Source organism: Dipteris shenzhenensis, chromosome 28, assembly GCF_047967505.1.
Source record: "Dipteris shenzhenensis isolate YYH24624 ecotype China chromosome 28, Dip_SZ_1.0, whole genome shotgun sequence".
NCBI lineage: Eukaryota > Viridiplantae > Streptophyta > Polypodiopsida > Gleicheniales > Dipteridaceae > Dipteris > Dipteris shenzhenensis.
In genome coordinates this window covers 8191713-8214015 of record NC_141623.1, presented here as the reverse complement: position 1 = coordinate 8214015, position 22303 = coordinate 8191713, and the positions used below count along the sequence as shown (strand labels likewise).

The 22303-nt window shown below is 43.2% G+C and overlaps 1 protein-coding gene across 1 annotated transcript; it reads left to right on the top strand.

Annotated features, from left to right (window-relative positions):
- Window positions 1-6266: 6266 nt before the first annotated feature.
- On the top strand, window positions 6267-8419 carry LOC147883133 (endoplasmic reticulum oxidoreductin-1-like). Its single transcript, XM_087399619.1, has one exon. The coding sequence runs from the start codon at window positions 6560-6562 to the stop codon at window positions 7910-7912; it is 1353 nt and encodes a 450-aa protein (XP_087255745.1). The 5' UTR covers window positions 6267-6559; the 3' UTR covers window positions 7913-8419.
- The last annotated feature ends 13884 nt before the right edge of the window (window positions 8420-22303 follow it).

Genomic DNA, 22303 nt, shown 5'->3' with positions numbered 1-22303 from the left:
GACTTGTCTTGCTATGATAAATTCTTTTCTGCTTTTCCCAGGAAGATCAAGGGTTTAGATGTTGTGAAAGGGTTGATAGAAGCATGGAAGTTAATGGTGGCATTGCTATCCTAGTGTGGCAGGAGCGGGCTAAGAGGGATGGTCCTGGAATGCATTTGGTGGTCACATACAAATTTTGTGGGATGGTCAACCTTTGGTTAGACGAGATCTTGTTCGTGCTAGATCCTTACATTAAAATGGAGCTCATTGGTGGATAGATATTTGGGACAAGAGGAGAGCAAACTGGAAATCCTTGCAGGAGATCAACCAATAGTTTGGCTTAATTGCCTTGGAGATAAAAAATTTAGATCATGTGTTACAAGACCTTCAACCGAATTGGCTTACAAATACAGTCTTTTCCACTGTCTGGAGGACAAGGATGTGGAGAGTGGGACAAGGACCTCTGCTGAATAAATGCAAGGTAGGGGGGGCATATAGGGCAGCCACAAGTGAATGCATGGCATTGTTCAAATACAATGTGTACTGGGGTTTACATAGATGCTCGAAGTGGTGGATGGATAGAAGTAGGGAATTATGGAAGGGATTGGCCCCGGATAAAATGAAGTTCCTTGCTTGGAAGGTGATGCATTGATGTTTACTAATGCGTGGGAGGCTGGCGAGGTGGATGACTATTAGTCCAGTCTGTATTTTTTGTAAACGTGCAGTAGAAATGGTCAGACATTTGTTTTGGACTGTGTCCATTTGTGTCCAAACTTTGGAGAAGTCTAGCACGGGCTATGATGCAGATTTAGATGTTGAACCAGACCCCTAGGATCTCTTGGAAAATGTCTTGGTTGGGAGTGGTGTTGGAGGGGCAAGTAGCATGTGCCCAGGCATGGTTGTTGATTCGCATGGCTATACTGATGGCTATTTGCCTAGCTAAAATGTGGTTGTCTTTAGATAGGACATGGTCCGGCCCAAGTTACAGAATTTGAGTGTGATCATCTCTTCTAAAGATGGTTAGGCAAGTTCTATTTTGCTGACAATCTACAAGCTATGGACCTTAGGGTGATCTTTTGCTGTAAAAGCTATATAGAGGCTATGGACCTTAGGGTGATTTTTCCCATAAAATCATTGACCACGGGTTGTTGCCCCTGAGTGGCACAGGATTGAATGCATTCACAGAACATGCAAGCATTGCAATTTGAAGTTGAAGAAGAAGACATTTAATGTCTGTCCAAATGAAATGAGGAAAGACAACGATGTTGCTCCAAAATGGAGGAGATTTAAAAATGTCAATGTTGAAGGATCCAATAAAAAGACTTGGATTACTACTATCATATAAGAGGACCCATCCAAGGGAGCTTGTAGGTCATGTGGTTCAATCATCCCAAAATATGTGCTTCACAATTTCACAGCCAGCTAGAAGGATAAGCAGTTGAGGACGTGCCTTGCTGAATTTCCCAGTGACACTATTGTATCTGTCATAGATTTTGCAAAAAATTATTCTTTTCAAGAACAAGATGAGATACAAAGTGATCATTGGTACAACAAGCAGATAACAATTCATGTGCATATCACATACAGTCATTTGATCTACAGTGCATGCATCATAGGGGATCATGACAATTGTGAGAACATTGCAACTGCACATGGGAGCAAGTTCAAGTTTCCCCTATACGTTCAGATGGAGTGACAAACAATGGAGAGACAAACGACTCGCCACAATTTGGGGAGAGTTTTGATGACCTCACTGACTGTCGGGAAGAGGGGGATAACTTTGCAGTTGTCGCAGATTCTAGGGAGAACGAGGAAGATGACCCATACTTTCTGTTCCAATACACAAAACCTAAGTACAAGGTTGAGGAAACATTTAAGGATAATTGGGGAACAACCTATGAGAAGTGGGATGTAGTAGTAGCTGGAGCTTTTTGGTACAAAAAAACATCCAAGAGAGATCGCAATTACGAACTACTATATAAGAGTCCACAAACATGTGTGTACTCTCATCTAGTAAGAGCTATTAAGTGATGCAACATGTGCCGCAATGAAAGAAGGGCAAGAGTGACTTTAAAATTGGATTTAGACACACATGAGCACATCTTGGGGTGTCTTGGAGTAATGGACGAGGACGACTAAGATAGTACTAAGAAAAATGTGTAAGAAAATAATACAACGTCTGTGCTCAACAGATAACAGGATCTCGTACGCAAGAGAGAAAATAGATAGTATGGAGAATCAAAAATTTGATTACTGTAGAACTGATACAATAGATGGCGCTGCCTCCCAGCCGTGCGCTCCTGTGAAAGAAGCTTCGATGGTGAGCTGGAAGCAGTAGAGGATGGAGGCTGGATGCTAAGGAATCAGGGCTACTGTAGCCAGTGATAAAATGGGCTTCACGGGCTTGCTCTTATATAGCCGCCAGCCATAGTCGGTTGGGCTCAATTGGGTGACTGACCCAGTCTGCCCAAAACGGTCGACTAGGGGTCGGTAGGCCACCGACCACACGATAGAACCGGTGCACAAAATAGAGCAACTGACCTACGGTTACCATTCGGCCCACAGCCATCCGAGATCATCTGGGACTCCAAATGGGCTCCGCAACCCGAGAGTGGGCTGCTGCCTCGGGAAATGCTCCGTCTACCCTCAATGCGGTCAGTCATGGGATGCCTTCCCCCACTTGCATGTAGCCTAGGTGTGCCAACTCCGTCTAGCCATCAGGCCACACATGGCCCCCATCTGGTGTCCAAACCAGGACCTATCGGATAACCGAGCTACTCAAATGCCTTCTCATATGGAGGGCTTACAAGTAGAGTTAGCTGGTTCCCACGTAGTTACATGAGAGTGGAGCATTGATATCTAGCAAAATGTATGTAATCTCATTGCAGGGAAACAATATGTCCACTTGTCCTACAGAATGGAATTTGTATGAAAATGACAAAATATGCATGTGTTTAGAAGGGTAGAAGTAAATAATAGGGGGGGAACAGCCCAATATAGAGACTATACCAAGTTTCTAATATCCAGGAAATCAAGGCCAAAAATTGCAAAGAGTATTGAGTAACTATAGTGGAGTGTAATGTAGTTTATTAGGTAGAGGCTGGCGACTATTAGGGAGAGTTGTGTGTCTTTTTGGGACTCTTCAAGGAGGATGAATGAATTAAAATGATCCCCTAATCCCTCCTTGCCCCCCCACGTTAGAAAAATAACTTTCAATGTATTTGTGGATTGTGGAGGATAGATGGTCAAGCAATTGGCACATCGTAAGGTATGATGTATTATTTCTTTTTCATATTTCATGCTTGATAGTTTCTATTCAACTTACTTTAGTATATGCAAGTATAATACTACCACTTGGAAGCATGAAAGTTCCATATACAAGCATAATGCCAAGTCTATGACTATGCTTATGTAGAGGAGGGTGAAGGGAAAGGTGTTTCTATTTGTAGTATTGGGTCTACTTAATTCCTTGGTGCCTTCCTACATGTGCACTTATTGGGATAATAAGTAACCATATCAAATCTAATGGAATATCAAGACCAGACAAAGTGACAAAGAGAGTCCATGAATATAGAGAGGATGCTAAATGGTTGCTTTACTTTAAAGGAGTTAGGCACAAATTTCATGAACAAGCATGAATTTTAAGAGGCTAGAAAGGAACTCTTTAAGAAGAGTTCAATATCGGAGGGAGACGTTTGCTTAAATATATAAAAAATGTAGATAAATGCTTTTTTTTTAAATTCATTTCTTCGACAATAGGCACCCCATCAAATAAGCATGAAAATAATAGTTTCTAATGCCAATAAGATTCACTTGGTAGACCATCCCCTAAGACAAGGAAGATTTTGGCAATAATTTCTCACTCAGTGGGCTTTATTTATGGAAGGTAGGTTGAGTCCTATTTGAAGTAATATCATTATCATTCAACATGCAAAGGAAGACAATAAGGTATTCAAAAGGAAATCTAGTAAGGAGAAGAAGTGTTGGTGTAGAATCCATGTGAGGTGAGGAAACGTGTGTGTAGCAATGAAAAGTCTTAGTTCCTATCTTCAAGAAAAATAAAAAAGAAATGAGCTTTCCCATGCACACACACTCTGCTTTGAGTGCAAGTCCCCCAAGGGTCGAGTGCCCCCCACCACACCTCCCTTCCTTTTCCACATGGCCAAAGACATGTACACAAACAAACAAAGCCAAAGGAACACTCTTACACCCTTATGTGAGAGTGTGAGTACATGGGTTATGTTTCTTAAGGCAATAAAAGGACCATTCAGAGAACCATTCTTATAATGTGCCATTCTCATATGTTGCTTCTAGTCTATGTAAATGTTCTTTACTATCCCCGCCCCACCTCCATCCCCTTTCACCCTGCGAGAAAATTGAACATCTTTATTGTAGAGGTTAGCAGATAGATTATGGTACATGTGTTGCCAACTCAAGTCTCATCAATATCCCTCGATTGAGGGATGGATGATGCATCCATTAGCCTAGCCTCATGCACATGGCCTTCATGGAATCAACAATAATTATGAGGTTATTTCTCTTTCTCTTCCATCAACTTGAATTCAATCACCCTTCCACTATCGGCTCCATGAGGTGACCTTAAGGTTTTATCATGGTGTGGTTAGGTTGGGAGATGTAATGCAAGAACTAGCATTTTGGAAGGCCTTTGGCATTTAAGTTTCGTATTGTCACGAGCTTTAAGGGACATTTAAGTTTCATAAGGTCATTGGTCCCAAGGGTGGAGCCTCACCGTGATGATAGATCCCATCACTATTAATTCATTCCATGAGAATTGTGTGATGGGAGGATGTTGTGATTACATGAAAGGGGGTGACAAAGACAAGGATTTTTATTTTTATTTTTTCCCTAAAAAAGTATATTCTATATATTAGAAGTGGGGGTGGTCATCCCAAACGTATGAACTACAAAAATTGGTTAAAAATGGGCCTAAAGCCCTAGACCTTCGCTGCGAGCAACCCGAAGGATGTACTACTAGACAAAGGGAAGGATTCATGACTTCATGCAAGTGTGTGGTGCATTGCATGAGGACTTGGTCCTTGGGATGGTGGATTAAAAAACATGATCTCATGCACTACGTGGTAACAAGAGCATGGAATCGCAATGAGAGGTTAGGGTAAGCAAATTGTGATGTTTTAGGGACAAAGCACATGACTTTGACACAATAGTGCTATCCTTACGTTAGAGGGCGGTGGATAATTAATATTTGCAATCCCAATTTCATATTTGCCCACGGTGGTTGCTAGTCATTGAGCCTATATAGGTTGTGCTTCGTAGTAGCCTTCCTATCTTCCTACCTCCAAACTTTCACATCTAGGAGAGATGGGTATTATATTTTTCTAATCGAAAAGTGCTCAAAGTCTTACTTGTAGCTTCTAGCAACTCACACCAAATTCCTAGCGGTTGTCCTTCGCAAAAACTAAAAGTTGACCTTTCCCTAAGATGTGATGCAAGGGCATGCGAACTAAGTCCTCCATTACACAACATTGTCCCATCAAACTTGTGGCATTGAGAAGCTAAGTTGTCAAAGCAAATTTTGATTGGGGGTTCATGATACCTTGTTTGTTTCTAAAAGTCTCAGCACTAGAAGTGCTCATCCTTGTGAAGCAACTAGTTGCAAGTAGGAGACTTATCTTTTGATATAGGACATTGAAGTATAGGGGAATGGGTCGGGGGGAGGAAAGTGCCCGTAATTCGACAAACGGTCGGGGGCCGTAAGCCTTATTCTAGACACTTTTCAACTTGCAAAGTCCGACCCATTCTCCCATGTCAAGGGCCATAGGGAGGAATTCAATGATTTACCGTGGGTAAAAAATTAATTGCAGACAATGATTTTGTTTGTGTGTGTCAGTTAAAGATACTTGTGGGTGATGATTTTGCTTGTGTGTGTTAGTTAAAGCTACTTGTGGGCGGGTTGTCGAAATCTGCTATATTGACGTGGGGGGGCCAGGTTCCCTTGCCTCTTCGAGGCGTGAGGCATGCCTCGAAGGAGTGGAGGAGGAGGAGGAGGAGCAGGAGTGAATCCTGGGGGGTTCTTGGCGAGAAAAGATGGGCCAAAAATTCATCGAATCACACCACACAAAACTTGTGACAGAGGAATTCAAAGCTAGTGCTGAATTGCTCAAATCCAAACGATTTGGGTTCATTTTCAAACTAGGGTTTAACTAGGGAGGAGAATTTAATACAAAGGCAGAGAGCCGTGACGAAGTAGGTGGACGTAGAGAAAAACCCGGCACAGAATACCGGCGGCCGGACGGCAATCCGGCGGAATGCCGTCGTTTTTTACACGGTTTGGGGCTGCAAGCATCGATTTTGCCGACCCGTTTCGCTTCTTCTACCGTCGGTTTCACCCGACTTCTCGATTTCATCTTCAATCCACCCTTTTTCTTGCACCCTCCGCTCGCTAATCCTCTTCCATCCTCTATTTCCCTGGTGTTTCCGCCTTCGATTTGATCGATTTCCGTCCCTAAATCCATCTTCTCTCCTGCATTTCTTCCGTCGATCGATTTCGTGTGGCAAAAATCCACTGATTTCATCTCCTTCTGCATTTGTTTACGCATCCATGTTTCGGTTCCGTGCCCCTTTGCAGAGTAAGAATCGAAGCTACATGACTTGCTCCCTTGCGATTTCGGCCGCGCTCCTCGCTGTCGTGATTGCTGCTTCCAGCCGTTACTTCGCCATTTCCTTACCTCGCCCTCCCTGCAAATGCGACAGCCTCGATGGACTCGGCCCCAGCGGAGTCGTGGAGCACGATTTGGGCGGATTCGGTGGCGTCGTTGAGGATTGCTGCTGCGATTATGGCACCGTCGATGCTCTCAACCGGGACGTTTTGCACCCTCTTCTGCAGAACCTCGTCAGGACGCCCTTCTTTCGGTACTTCAAGCTGAAGCTATGGTGCGACTGCCCCTTCTGGCCAGACGACGGAATGTGCAGGCTGCGAGATTGCAGCGTCTGCGAGTGCCCTGAGGATGAGTTTCCGGAGATGTTCAAGGCGAAGCAGCAAACAGCGCGTCTTTCGCCCGATGATTTGGTGTGTCAGGAGGGCAAACCTCAGGCTGCGGTGGATCGGACTCTCGATCAAAAGGTTTTCAGGGGATGGATGAGCAGGGATAATCCATGGACGGCCGACGATGAGACGGACAACGAAGAGATCACTTACGTCAATCTTGTGCTCAATCCTGAGAGGTATTCCGGCTACACAGGCCCATCTGCGAGAAGAATTTGGGACTCCATTTACGATCACAATGCATTAGTGCAACAGGCAAAGGACGCCTCATCCACAGAGGGGAGAGTTCTCTACAGGCTGATATCAGGTTTGCATTCTTCCATCTCCGTCCACATAGCTGCAGAATTCTTGCTGGATGAGCTCAACAACGAGTGGGGGCCGAATGCAAAGCTGCTGTACGAGAGAGTGTTGCAACATCCGGATCGGGTGCGAAATCTCTATTTCTCCTTCCTGTTCGTGCTGAGGGCAGTGACCAAGGCCGCGGACTATCTACTTCAAGCGGAGTACAGCACAGGCAATCCGGCGGAGGATGCAACCACAGGAGCGTTAATGGCGCAGCTTGTGAAGAATGAGAGGCTACAAGCGGCATGTCCGAAGCCATTCGATGAAGCAAAGCTATGGAGGGGAGAAGATGGGGGGCAATTGCTAGTGCAAGTGCAGAAGCAATTCCGAAACATAAGTGCTCTGATGGATTGTGTGGGATGCGAGAAGTGCAGGCTCTGGGGGAAGTTGCAGATTTTGGGAATGGGAACAGCACTGGAGATCCTATTTTCTGATCAATCTTCCAATCATCCGGTACTCGAACGAAATGAGGTAATTGCCCTCATCAATCTCCTCAACAGATTATCAGAATCTCTCCATTTCCTTCACAGTTTCCTCCCATCCGGATCTCCTCACAAGGTTGCTTAACCACCACCTCCTCTTTGAAAGGTGAACGTAATAACCTCTTTCTTTTGCTCAAGGTGTCTCAATCACCTCTTTGTTTGTCAAAATTTGTGTCACTCATCCTCTAAGAAGATGATGCAAAACAGAAGCAGAGCACTAACAAAGACAGAAGCAGAGTACTATTTATTATTGGAGGGAGGTAATCTCCCTTGTCAATTTGTACAACAGGTTTTCACTAGCGCTCCATTTATGTCCTAGCTGCTTGATGGAGAGCAAAAATTTTCCTGTACCAGTGTCTCTTGACAAGGTGGGCTTAATTACTTGCCTGTGCTTGGCCATATGTTCCCACCGATCGTCTGTTATGCTCTTAGTACATAATATGGGAGCACTGATTTATTAGTGGGAGATGACCCCTCAGTTGCTAAACTAATTATCGGAATCGATCCATTTTGTGTACAATCTCACAAGGTTGCCTAAGCGCCCTTTTGTCAGCATGTGTTGTCACTAAGCGTATAATATATTTGAAGGAAATTGAGGCTAATTCACTCATCAATTGCCCAACATGCTTTCAGAATGATGGCAGTAAATGCTGATTTTGTCACTATGCCTATGTTAATCGGTTTGCAGTAGTTTATTTGAAGGGAATTACCCTTATCAATTTACAATTTGGTTGGCCTATCCAGGGTGGATGTTCGATGAACTGTTCTTCTAAATTTTGAATTTTTAGGGAGTCTTGTCAATGATGGGCCAATGGTATGCAAAGCATGCTCTTACTACAAAGTACTCGGTATATACTTAAAGCTGTGGTGTGGAACATTGTATAGCAAGCTAAGTGTATGTGGATAATCTACTTGATCTCCCTTGTAATCTCTATTGGTTTGTCGAAGCATTGTTGGTTTGAGGTGCGGATGTATCTATCACAAGGCTACAGCAACGAGAAGCAATTGCTGTATTTGATGTTAGTTTTTTGTTTGCTTCTTTCTCAGTCTCTAGTATTTGCCAATCACGCATCCAAGGAGGTTTGGTACTGATTTTTGCCAAGATAATATTTGTGTATGACACAGCAAAATAGGGAACTCACAGCATCTGTTCACCAGTTGTTTTCAACTGCTCCATGAGGGGACAAAACCAACGTTCGATGCCACAATGGGATATGGAAGACAACAGACTCGGTCAACAGAAAAGAATCATGGACAGCAAACTTGGTCACTCGAAAACAATCACACTACAGAGAATGCACAGAAACAAGAGTTACTAAACTGGATGAACAACGTGTGTACGTCAATGAAATACAGATGAGGATCTGCCAAAATACATATGAGGATCCAGCCCCAATTTCAGTTATGATAACCAGTTCATTAATGGCACCAGATTACTCGTCATAATCCTGACTGGGAGTCATCTGCAAACTCAACCCAAACCTCGATACTTGTGCTGAAATTGGCTAGCTACTCAACATGTGCAAAAATCCATAATAAGGCTTAAGACAGAATCCATTGATGGGTTTTAATTTCACCCCATCTACGGTTGCTAATTCAAGCGTGCCTCCACCGATCTAGCCCAACTCTTTCCTTGATGTTTACACTCAAACTACCATTTACGGCAACTCCAGGCAAGAGCAAACCTTGGCAGATGGTTAACATCAAGTGTTGATTGTGCATTCAACGTTGGTTGTGGCTGCAAGCTGCTAGACACGTAGCCATGTCATGGACTGGATGCCCATGACATCAGGAGTAATGGACATGAAGACTACATCTTTTTCTCACAAGCTTTGCCCATGCTATTTATTGGGTGCAGAAGCATGAGTGTTAGCTAGAGTAAGAGAGCTAGATTCCATCGAAATGTTTAAGATCCATGATCTTCATTCCCACCATAGTGGAAGCCTTGAGCTATGCTAGGTATCTACTTTATTACTTGTGGCATTGGCAACCACTTAGTAACAAATGCATCTATTCCTCATCGAAAAGGCTGCATAAAACATACTGATACACCTCAATGAAGAGCTGGCTATGGCTGGCTGAAAGAGGAGAGAGGGTGGGAAATCTCATGGTTGACTACTGTAGAGGTTTTGAAGGCTGAAGAAGAGGCCGTTTGTGGCGAGGAAATTATTGAGGTTGATTATGGTCTAAAAGAATGAGGTAGTCAGGTTGATTGAGGACTGAAGAGGCTAATGCTGTTGTTGATGCTCTAGAACAAGGTGAGAGATTGCTGTCATAGTTCCGATTCCTCCTGAACAGACCCGACAAGAAGATGCCAACCTATCTATATAGGGGCCAGTTGCTGAAGTAACCAACCCCAAGGCATCGACTGGCCGCTGACTTGGCCCAATTCTGTCCTTCAACCTCTATCCATGGTGTTCTCCCACATCACAAACTTGGCCAAGAGAGCTTGCTATAAGATCATGGAGATCTGTGCCTCTTAGAGTTATCGCTTAGAGTATATATTACCCTTCACCATAGACCTAGTCTCCCCCAATAGTGACATGTAGTGTTCTTGCCCAATCCACACAAAGGGATTTGAAACAGGACCCTAATATTTATTTTTATACAGTGTTGAGACTTGGCATCAGCTGTTGACTTAGCACATACTTCTACCTGTAACGTAGGGGGCCCTCTCCTCCCTACTCTATGATGATCACACCTAGGAGATGAGGGACATCAATGCCCATTTGTCCTCAATCACCCACCGCAAATTGGGTATGTGTCCAGTCATCTGCATCTCTATTTGAATATATGCTGTATGGATAAGGAGATCTAAGCACTGCTGTATGTTAGGAATGCATCCAGATGGATGGACGCAGAGCAACATGTTCAAGAAGTGGATTGCAAAGGGGGGGAAATGGCACAATTGCTGGAAGGTAAGCTTCTCTACCACTGGGCACTGTTAGGAGATAACCGCCGACGAACATTATGTACCTGATAAATAGCCTGATACGTTCTCATACAACCCTTTTTAGCATCTTAGCTGGGTCTAGATCAAGCTCAACAGTCATCGCTGCTCTTCATATAGCAACTGGTCTCCGTCTCGAAGTAGCCACGCCCATGGAATGCCTTTGCACCACCTTGTAGAGGCACCCCCACCATGTAGAGCAGCCAATGCATGTGTGCCCAGCCACATGGCTCTCCATGTACCAGTCACCAGAGTTGGCCAATCATGGAGGATGCCCTCGTTGAGCCGACCAATCGCAATGAGCCAAACTTCCCAAGCACACTAACCAATGAGAGCACAATTCTCTTGCTTACTCATGAGCCATACCCCATGTAGGCATCTTCCAACAATCCCCCTCAGAGGGCAAATGGGGAAGAAACTAAACAACTGGAAAACAGCAGCTGCCCTATCACAAATGGAAAACACTGCTGTTGCAGATAATTTCTTAGGAAAACACTGCTGCAAACGCTCTTCATACTCCTTCCACAACTCATGTTCCTTCTTATACCATCCCTAACTTTGGATCTAGGAAGCTGGATGGGACAAATTACCCCATCTTGAAGGTAAAGGTCCAGAGTCACCTTGTGGCCCGAAAGCTATGGAAGCTCACGACAGGAGTGGACGCCAGGCCAGAGGATGTCATTGATCACAAGGGCAGGATTCTGATGCCGGTGGACAAAGATGAACTCGAAGCATGGTAGGATAGAGATGCCAAGCACTGGCTTTAGTCATAGGGACGACGGCGGACTTTGTGATTCCTCATTTCCAAATGGCTGAAACATCAGTGGAGTGGGCCACTCTGTAGGACTTGTACGAGACAAATTACAATTCTCATATCTTGACTCTCCAGCACCAGCTTTTCAATATGCACATGGATGAGGGAGATTCTGTACATGACGACTTGATGAAAGTCAAAGTGGTAAGAGATCAATTGGCATCGGTTGGTCAGAAGCTGGACACCTATTAGCTGGCACTACTAACACACGGGAGTTTACCGCACAGCCTCAAGGGATTCGCCACCACTGTGATAGGACAAAGGACCAAGCCTCTGACATTTGAAGAGCTTGGGCCCTTGCTATTGCGAGAGGAAGCTCGGGAGAAATTGTACAATAAGGACGATGATGAAGCACTTTTGGCGAAGGACAAGCCCAGTAAGGGCAAGTCCAAGGACTCCAAACGCAAGGCCGATCACTTAGAGTAGAAAAAGAAGGTAAAATGCTTCTACTATGAAAAGCTTGGTCATTATGCAAAGATTGCTGGAAGAAGAAGGCGGGACAAAAGAAAAAGGAGTCCCATAGCAAGGAGGAGCCTAAGACAGACATAGCCAACGTCACTTTTGGAGAGCTTTTCTTGGCCATAGAGCATTGCTCCACTCATATAGCAAGTGAACATAAGGAGGCTTGGTACGTGGACAACGGTGCCTCAAAACACATGTCCAACAAGGAGTGGTTAAAGACCATCAAAGGAAACCCACCCTGACTCAAGGGTGATCGTGGGGGATAGCTCGACATGCTCCGTGAAGGGGGTTGGCAGTATTCCATCCATCACCACAACGGGAGAAGAGAAGGTAAGATCTAGCGTGTTGTTTGTTCCAAATCTGGGCAAGAATCTGCTCTTTGTGAGTCAGATGGATAAGCATAAGATGTCACTACTCTTCGAGAATCTCACTCACAAGGAAGACAGATAGGTGGTGGTCCAAGGTGTTGAGGGGGACGACTTATACCGATTACATGCTTTAGTTGTTCATGGGACCATGGGCACTCCAAAATGTGGCATGAAAGATTTAGTCATGACATTACGGTACTCTTACAGAAATGCAGGAGGGACTTCCACCTCTCAGAAGTGCAAAGAAAGTCTGGTAGGCTTGCTTGGAGAGCAAGCAATGTCGCGAGTGATTTCCACAAGAAGCTACATCGAGGGTTGGTCCAGTTCGAGATCTACCAACTCATTTGTAGGGTCCATATATACTCTTCTATTCGTGGATGACGTTAGTCGGATGACTTGGATATATTGCTTGGCAAGGAACTCTCAAGCATTTGAGAAATTCAAAGACTTGAAGGCCAAGATGGAGAAGGAAACAAGGAAGGATGTCACATCATTCCGCACTGATCAAGGGGGGGAGTCCACCTCCACAAAATTCAACACTTTCTATAGGAAGCATTATGCACTGATCGAGGGGGGGAGTTCACCTCCACACAATTCAACACTTTCTGTAGGAAGCATGGTATCAAACGTCAAATTATCTATGCTCGCACATCTCAGCAGAATGGAGTTGCTGAGCAAAAGTACTAAACGGTTACACAGATGGAGTTGACAATGATCAGAAGGAGAGATCTCTCGAAAGTTTACTAGGGTGAAGAAGTAAATAGTGTTGTTCACATCCTCAACAAGACTAGGACCCAGGCCGTTCCATATATGACGCCCTATGAAGCATATTATGGTAAGAAGACCACCATCTCTCATTTGAGGATTTTTGGTTCTGATGCATTCCTACATGTGCACAAACATGACAGGACAAAGCTAGATTCCAAGAGCAGGAAGCGTGTCTTTGTCAGGTATTGTGAAGAATCTAAGGGATACCGCCTCTTTGACCCGGTGAAGAGACAGATATTGATCAATAGGGATGTGATCTTTGAAGAAACAATGTCCCAAGGAGAAGAAGAGGTCACCAAAGTTCCCAAAGTTCCAATTCCCAAGTTGACTAATACAGAGGTACCGATGACAGAAGATCTAGAGGAACCAGAGGAAGAGCAAGATGCACCAGAGCCACCCTCGACATCAACCTCCAGTGATAGGAAGTTACCAACGTGGTATCTGAAGACCTTGTAGGATTCTCGGGTCAAAACATTCCCAAGTCGAGTTCAGGAGTTCGACGGTCATGACGTAATGTGTCTGCACCCTCCACCAACTTTGCCTTAGTGGCTCAACTCCACGAGCCCCGGACCTTTGAGGAGGAGAAGGATATACCGGAATGGCAAGCTGCCATGAAGGCAAAGATGGACACCATTCTGAAAAATGACACATGGGACTTGGTGCCCAAACCCTACAAGTGGAAGGTGATAGGTACTAAGTGGGTGTACAAGCTAAAGTTCAAGTCTGATGGGAGCTTGGACAAATATAAACCAAGATTGGTGGTAAAGGCTATGCTCAATCAAAAGGCCTTGACTTCAATGAGACTTTTGTCCCCACAGCCCGAATGGTCACTATTCGGATAGTGATCACTTTGGCTGCCCATCCCAGATGATCCATGTTCTAGATGGCATGAAGTCAGCATTCTTGAACTGAACCTTGGAGGAGGAGGTATATATTGATTAACCACCCGGTTTTCAGGTTCTAGGGTCCACGTCAAAGGTATGCAGACTAAAGAAGGCATTGTACGGGTTGAAATAGCCCCAAAAGCATGGTACCAATGCATCAATGAATTCTTCTCAAAGATCGGGTTGAAGCCCATCAGATACAAACCTTCTTATCTTTGTAGAGGGGGGTAAAAGGTTGGTTTTGATCCTATATGTTGATGATATGATCGTTACCGGTGACCATACTTGGAACATCTCTCCAATCAAGAAGCTACTCATGGAGGAGTTCAAGATGATAGATTTGGGATCTCTCCACTACTTCCTTGGGATTAAGGTCAGGCAGACCAAGGACAACATCTTCATCTCACAGGAGAAATAGTGCCGGGAGATACTAAAGCAGTTCGAGATGGTGGACTGCAAGGATGATTAACACCGATGGAGGTCAGGTAGAAGTTGAGCATACATGACTCTTCAAATATGGTAGATGCCAACAGGTATCGACAGTTGGTGGGTAGTCTGCTTTATCTAACCAACACCAAGCTGGACATCTTCTTTGTCATTCCCCAGGAAGAATCATTAGAAGGTAGGTCTACGAAATAGGGTAATTGCACAAAGGATTGCATACATCGTAGGGATCGAGTTAGGTGGATTCTACTACTCATATTGGGGAGCTGCCAGGGATACCAGGTGTTCAACTTCAAGCTACTGTTTTTTGCTTGTATCAAGGGCCATTTCCTTCTCTCTCTCTCTCTCTCTCTCTCTCTCTCTCTCTCTCTCTCTCTCTCTCTCTCTCTCTCTCTCTCACTCTCTCTCTCTCTCTCTCTCTCTCTCTCTCTCTCCCCCTCCCTTCCTCCCCTCCTCCCCCCCCCCCCCCTCTCTCTCTCTCTCTCTCTCTCTCTCTCTCTCTCTCTCTTTCTCTCAAATTATTTCAAAATACATAGATCACCTCAACAAGATGTGTGTGTGTGTGTGTGTGTGCGCATGCGCATGCGCACGCGCGCGGGTATGCATTCGCGTGCGTGTGTGCACCTCTTCCACTTAAACAAATAGAAAATCAAATTATAATCTCTCTCTCTCTCTCTCTCTCTCTCTCTCTCTCTCTCTCTCTCTCTCTCTCTCTCTCTCTCTCTCTATCTATCTATCTATATATATATATATAGACACACACGTATGTACATACGTACGTACGTCTATCTGTCTGTGTGTCTATCTATCTATCTATCTAAAAAAACACAAAGACATAAAAATTTATCTTGAAATAGTCATCAAGTATGATATCTCCCCCCCCCCCCCTCTCTCTCTCTCTCTCTCTCTCTCTCTCTCTCTCTCACTCTCTATCTATGTATCTATCTTTCTTTCTTTCTATCTATCTATCTATCTAACAAGAGACAAAAGAACATATTTGAGCCTTTTAAAGATGCATCATGTCCCACAAGGAAAGGGTGGAGAGAGGCTTCCAATGTGCTTGTATTGTTCTGATTGTTTCACAATCAATACAAGATTATTAGAGTGAGATAGTTCATCAATTCATTAAGAATTTTCAAGAAGAAGAAAGCTCTCACATAGTGATAGAATTGGTGATAGAGATGAAGCAACTATCCAGACACGTCCATTGAGATACTAGTGCAATATGATGATGGAGCTCTAGACCTACTGTCTCATATGCAAATGGCTACAATGTCATGAAAATTTCTACTAAGCCCCTCATCAAAAAGAGTTTTATAGTGGTATAGATATGCACTTAAAACAATGCTGTAAAAAATTCTAATATTAGATTTCCATGTATTAATGAGTCTGAGCAACGTGAAACCTTCCCTTTACCATGATGTTTTTCCCTAGCAACTAGGAAACTAAGCTATTTCCTAATCCTCTCCTTATGAGGCCCTTTTTAAGTCCATATTTCCCCTAATGTTATTGGAACATACTAATGAGGTATGTACGTCTTCGCATGTAACTATTATTTTTGTTTTAAGCTCTTTCTTTGCTTGAACTTATGAAATGTATTTGCGTACTTATTGCATTATTTACTTGCTTTTGTTAGTTAGAAGAGTGTGTCACCTCCCTACTATAGTTATTTTATGTCACCTACAAATCATAGCATTATGACATGTTTACAAGGCTTTGAGGCCCATGCGAATTGCACAAACCTATCCACATGCTACTAGCTATATTGCAATCTTACAGCTGAGTTTTTCACTCATATAGATCCTACTTGTTGGTAGTAATAAATCACAGAGTACACACAAGATAATAGTCGATACACATGTATCATAAATGCATGTTGCCGATACCCTGGCACTTGACATTCGTACACCACAAAATGGAGGCTTAATAACCATCAACAACACACCCATAGCATGCCCCCTCTTCCAACGAAGCGATCCAAGCCACGGTCTGGCCAAATGTGCAGGCACTGAGTATGTCATCTCGTTACAGCAGGCAGCTTAGAGGGATGTTTGGGCTTTCTGTGCCCTCATGAAGCCACGTGTTGCCATTGTAGACGTTCATCTTCATGAAGATCTAAGGGTGTGAATCTTATAGATTTTTTACATCTATTTTTGGTCCTAGCTTTTGGCCTGAACGAGAGCTTGTTATTGGGGCCCTTCTCGTAGAGGATCTGAAAGTTTTTCTATTGGATGCTTCCGAGGGCGCTAAAGTCACCATTGGCATTGTTAAGGATAGCTAGGCAAAAGTAGCCCCGATAGTCTACGAAGATGTTCTCAGGAGGAAGCTCTACGTCAACTCCGTCAAAATGGAAAGTGAGGCACCAGATTGTCACATTGTTAGTGGAGGGTTCGTAGCACAGATCAAGGTCGACGAGTGATCCATCTTTGGGTGGGAGTTTGCTGGAGGAATTGTAAACTTTGCGCAGGGGAATGTAAGCAGTCTCTAGTAGCACAATGATATTGATGCCTGAGTCAATGGATGTGCTTCCGGTTCCATTTAGCTTAAGATTGAAGGTGCCAGGTGGGATGTCAAGAAGCTCGCCATCGACACTGATTCCCTTGATGGTTATATAGTACAAAGTGTCACTGCTATGATGATGGGTGTGGACTAGACTCCGTCTCCATCATGGTTAACGTATGTTGGTGCTGGATCCGAAGAGCAACGGGCTTGTTTGTGACTAGGAAATACAAGAATTTGTTTTCTATGGTGGCTGCCATCCGCGAAGGCAACGAGAGAGCGCCCCCTTCAATGCCTAGAAGGCCTCCTGCTCCAAGAAAATCCCCAAGGTTCAAAATTCTGACACCAAACACGAACTCCTTCACTGTACATGTATCCTCCTATTGAGCGTGTCGAAGGCCGAAGTACCATCACTGCCCGTCGAACCATCCGCATTACGGACCGTGTATCTGCAGAGTAGCATTGTTATAACACTCGTGAGGGTAGCACGTGTCATTGCATGGGACCGACTTGAACGCAACAACTGTGGCAAGGGTCGGACTGCCTCTAACAAATGTCGCCCCCGGTGCAGTGAAGACTTGTGGGGATGCTCCCAAAGACAACATAATGATGTAACTGTCGTCGATATCGCCAAGGGAGAAGACATCGACGGTGTGGCGCCTTGTGATCATGGGTTTGGGAAACTTGAAAGCATCCTAGCGTTTGCACGTGGAGCTGGCTCGCATGTGTGCTTGCTTCAGTCTTTGTGGATTGTTGCACAGTTGCGGATCGCGCGTACACAAGGAACTTCTAGCCTTTCATCATATAGGAAAAACCTTTAAAAATAAGAAAAAAGGAGGAAATTTCCTAGATATAATGATGCATTTTGGTATGTATATCTAGGAAAGCTCATTACAGCAAGCAGCCTAGAGGGATGTTTGGGCTTTCTGTGCCCTCATGAAACCACATGTTGCCATTGTAGACGTTCATCTTCATGAAGATCTAAGGGTGTGAATCTTATGGATTTTTTAAAGCTCTTTTTGGTCCTAGCTTTTGATGTTCCTCCTATTGTCTTTCGTAGCTTTAACTTGTGTAGCTTTTCAATGGAGATCTGAAGGCAGGAGGCACATATATCTTTCGGATTCTTCAGATTTTAGAAGAAATTCTCATTCTGACTGTTGCTGACTTGGCATAGTGGAAGGTGTTTTATCTGAAGATGAAAGGCAACTATCATCGGTATCTAGCGGAGGTCAAGACATGAAAGCCACAGCCGAGGACACACTTCAGGCATTCGAAGCTAATCAAGTAGGTTGAAACTTTATGTGGCTTGTGAAAGTTTTATAAAAATAAAAGCTTGGTATATTCACCACAATTTGAAACTAAAGTTTAAAAAAGAGCATATATCCAAGTTTCTATGCATGGAGAGGTCAAAAAAAGGTTGAAGAATACCTTTTCGTAGGATTGGCAAACTACATTTCTTCAACTCATGAAAGCACCCTCAATCTATAACGCCATCAAGTGGCAATGGTGTAAAGTCTAGCTGAACTGTATTTAACATGGCGATGACATGCATGAGTTGAATTGTATTTCATTTGGTGATAGACATGCATGTTGATGGAGGGTCTCCACCTTTCTCCTTGTACAACCGGATAGTTCCAGTTTGTTTGTAGCAAAAGCTAGAGCAAAAAGGTATTAGCAGTTGCTCGTGGTTATTTTATCAGCATTCGACTACAATTACGACTATTGACATTTAGGTAATATGCAAATATCTTATCCATTCGCGAGACTTATTCTCGGCGCTTATATTCTTGGCACCCAGGAAAGGGCCTGTTCCCTTGGATATAACTCTTTGGGAAAGGAAGCGCGCTACCTCCCCGTCCACACTGTGTGGTTATAATAATTATATATTGTATATCATCATACCAATACTTTCAATTTCTTGTCCTTTCAAAATTGCTTGTTTTCAATCTGAATTCTTACAACATTCCTCTCTTTTGATGCATGTTGTCGATGCGAGCAAGCAAGGGAAGCCAAGGTGGATGCAAGATCGAAAGTTGTCAACACCTTTATTCATATGATTGTAGTACATGTCACAATATTATAAAGACTGCAATGAGGATCTATTATAAGCTCTTATCGCCTTATTCATAATTTGTTGGGCTTCAACTCCCAAAATGCACAAACAATATGGGCATCGCCAAGTCAATAATAAATCACCACCCCTGACATTTGTAGAGAGGATCGGGTCTTAACAAACCTTGTGTCGTGTCTCATGTTCACATTTTTACTCATTTTCTTTTTCCTTTAAAATTTTTATAAAATTCTAGGATTCATGTCAATTTCGAGTTAGTCGTTACGAGCTCCATGACGAAAGGCTGCCTGCCGCAAACCTAATTTGACACATCTTAATGGTGTGTGTATGTGTCCTGATGTCATTCTAAACAGAGAGGGCCAATGCTTGTGGGTGTGCTTGCCCCTCGTGAAGTTAGGCGTGTGTGTGTGTGTGTGTGAGAGAGTGAGAGAGAGAGAATTTAGTCATTTGGGAAAGATCTCAGCATCGAAAGCGTACAATTCCAAAGGTCAAAAAAAAAAAGCAGCACACTAATGCAGCGCTGATCGACCATCAAATGGCTATTCTAAAAGGAAAAAGCTATGATTCTGGGCAGAAAATGGGAGCAACAACGCAGAAATTCCTCGAGATTGACCAGAAACAGCGGCAAGTACTGTTGAATTGTTCTGTAGCAAACGGCAATCACAGTAGCCAGAATCGACAAAGCCAGAATCACAGCGGTAATCGCCTCAGCCAAAATCCGTAATTGTTTGCTCTATAGCACAGATTCCGTCATCTCCTCAGCTACAACCCTGGTTGAACGCCGATGATCTAATCTCTAAAATTATGGAGTTTATTAGCGCGCCTTCATGTTGTAATGGAGCCCAGTGGTGGAGCCCTACGGATTGGACTCCATGGAGTACCATGCTCATGCAATTCCTGGAAAATGGAAGAGTCGACTGTGCTAGGAGAGGTGGGCAATGCCGAGGGGCCCTCCTTGCCTTGCCAGATTTCCTCCTCCCTCAACCCTCGGGAACACACAAATTCAGCAGTTCTTCCAAACCCCAACCTACGGCAAAATTTATCTTTCCTCTTCCTTTCACCTAACTAGTCAATCTCTCGAACACACAAAGTCATCTTACCTGTTGCACCACACAGCCCAATTTTCTCCTACCACAACTAGAAAGTACACAACGTGTCCAACCTTGAAACATCTAAATAAAACAACATATTCACAGCAAGACTTTCCAACCAAACCAGCATGTCGAAATCACCTACCCAAGCTTGGAAACATTAAGCCTAGCTATCCACAAATGGAATAAGAATCAACCAAAGCACAAAGAAGAAATAAAACGGCATTCCAAAGTGCAACTGCTTTAAGATCTCTTGCACTTATTGGCCTGCCACTTTTAAAGTGGAAGCCTAGGTAACTTCATCTCATGAAAGCGCAAATGGTTGTTTTATTTATTTCATGAAAATTAGAATTGCACGTGTTGTCCCTTCTTTGTAGTCCAGGTGCCACCCAACTTAAAGCTAAATTTCTATTTGTGCCCCCATCATTTTCTCCCCCTTTCTCTCTCTCTCTTCTTCTGCTTCTTCTTCCTCTTCTCACCTTTGAATTTGCCCCGGCAGGCCTCTTGAATGTATTCAACTTGTTATTATGTTGTAAAATGCCTAAACCATTCCCTTTTCTTGTGCCTCCCTACCATCTCAATTGTCATCAAATTCATTGTAACATTCCCAAGTCCATTGGGAGAACCTAATCCTCAACTTTGACCTTCTAAATAGATCACATGGCCCATTGGAGTGATAGTTTGTTCGGAGAACCTAATCCTCAACATTGACCTTCTAAATAGATCACATGGCCCATTGGAGTGATCGTTTGTTCGCATTCACACACCGCTTTGACAAAACAAATTATGGGTTAAATACTCACAATGGGTTCCATATAGAAGAGGTTGATAGCTTGATTCATACTGAGAAGGGAAATTTTCTATGAGGCTCTTCTTGCATTAGTTGAGGAGCTATTATGGTAGGTTTTATAAGCGTTGAGGCTCTTCTTGCCCTAGTTGAGGAGCCATTGCAATAGGTTTTATATGAGGCTACAAGTATTACATTCTTAGCAAAGAAGACAATGTGTGTACTAGTTTTGAATGGCAAAGAAAACATACATGTGTTATAACTTTTTACGTTTATGTGGCATTGTCTATTGGTGCTAGCATATATCGAAAGGTCTCTCCTTTGAGAGCTAGACAAATGGAGGCTTTGAATTTTCACTAGAACTAATTTGCAACTCCCCCCAAATGATATGATAAAATTAAATTGGCAACTTTCAAAGGATAGTCTGAAGTTATCTTTTCATTCTTGTTGGTGTGTGCAAAGTTGCTATATCAAGATTCTAATGGTATATGTTGTGTGTTTGTTCCAACTTCTTGCAAATACAACCAATTTGGACACATCGAATCAAATGAGAACTTGTGGAAGTGAAGTGCATTTGTTTTTAAATCTAATAAAGTATTTCAAAGCATTTGTTTTTTAAGTGGATTGCATTTATTAGAAATAAAGGCACATGCATTTTTTAATCGAGCAAATTTGGGCATGAGGTAATCATATGAATTAGAGTAAACTAAATTATGAAATTGAATTATCTGTACACGTTCTAGAACATATGGTAATTTGAATTATTGGTCACGTAATTTCAATCATACACAGATGCATGTGTATGTTGGAATCTATTGTACGTGGATTCATAAGTTATATCCACCGTAACGCTCTAATATGTGGTCATGTGTACATATGCTAAAATTATGGATGAGGTTTGATTTTAACATAAGACACTCATGCATGGTCATGATCTCAATTTTTTTGAAATTAGCATGCATCCAATCATATCAAATCATTTTATAACTTTCAATTATTAACGTAAAGTATATGGACTATAAGGGTCCATTCATTTTGGACTCAATTGATTTCAAGCATGTGGATCTCATAAATTCACTTACGAGAGCAAGGTTTATTTGCATATGCTAGAAGATACTCTATGTACACATGAAACATGCATGAAGACTTGAAATCTTATAGTTGCAAGAGAGTGCATGGCACGAGCATGCAATAGCTTCAAAGAACTTGCAATGACTTCACTCACAAGACGTGGAAGCTCTCAATGGAGTAACACTTTAATCATATGTCACCTATACGTATAATAGAAGATCCTTTAAAAAGTGGGAAATTATTGCATGCACAAAGGTCTTGTGGCTA

Bases quoted from the DNA above. Each gene is read 5' to 3' on its own strand.
- LOC147883133 (XM_087399619.1), top strand. From the start codon at position 6,560: ATGTTTCGGTTCCGTGCCCCTTTGCAGAGTAAGAATCGAAGCTACATG.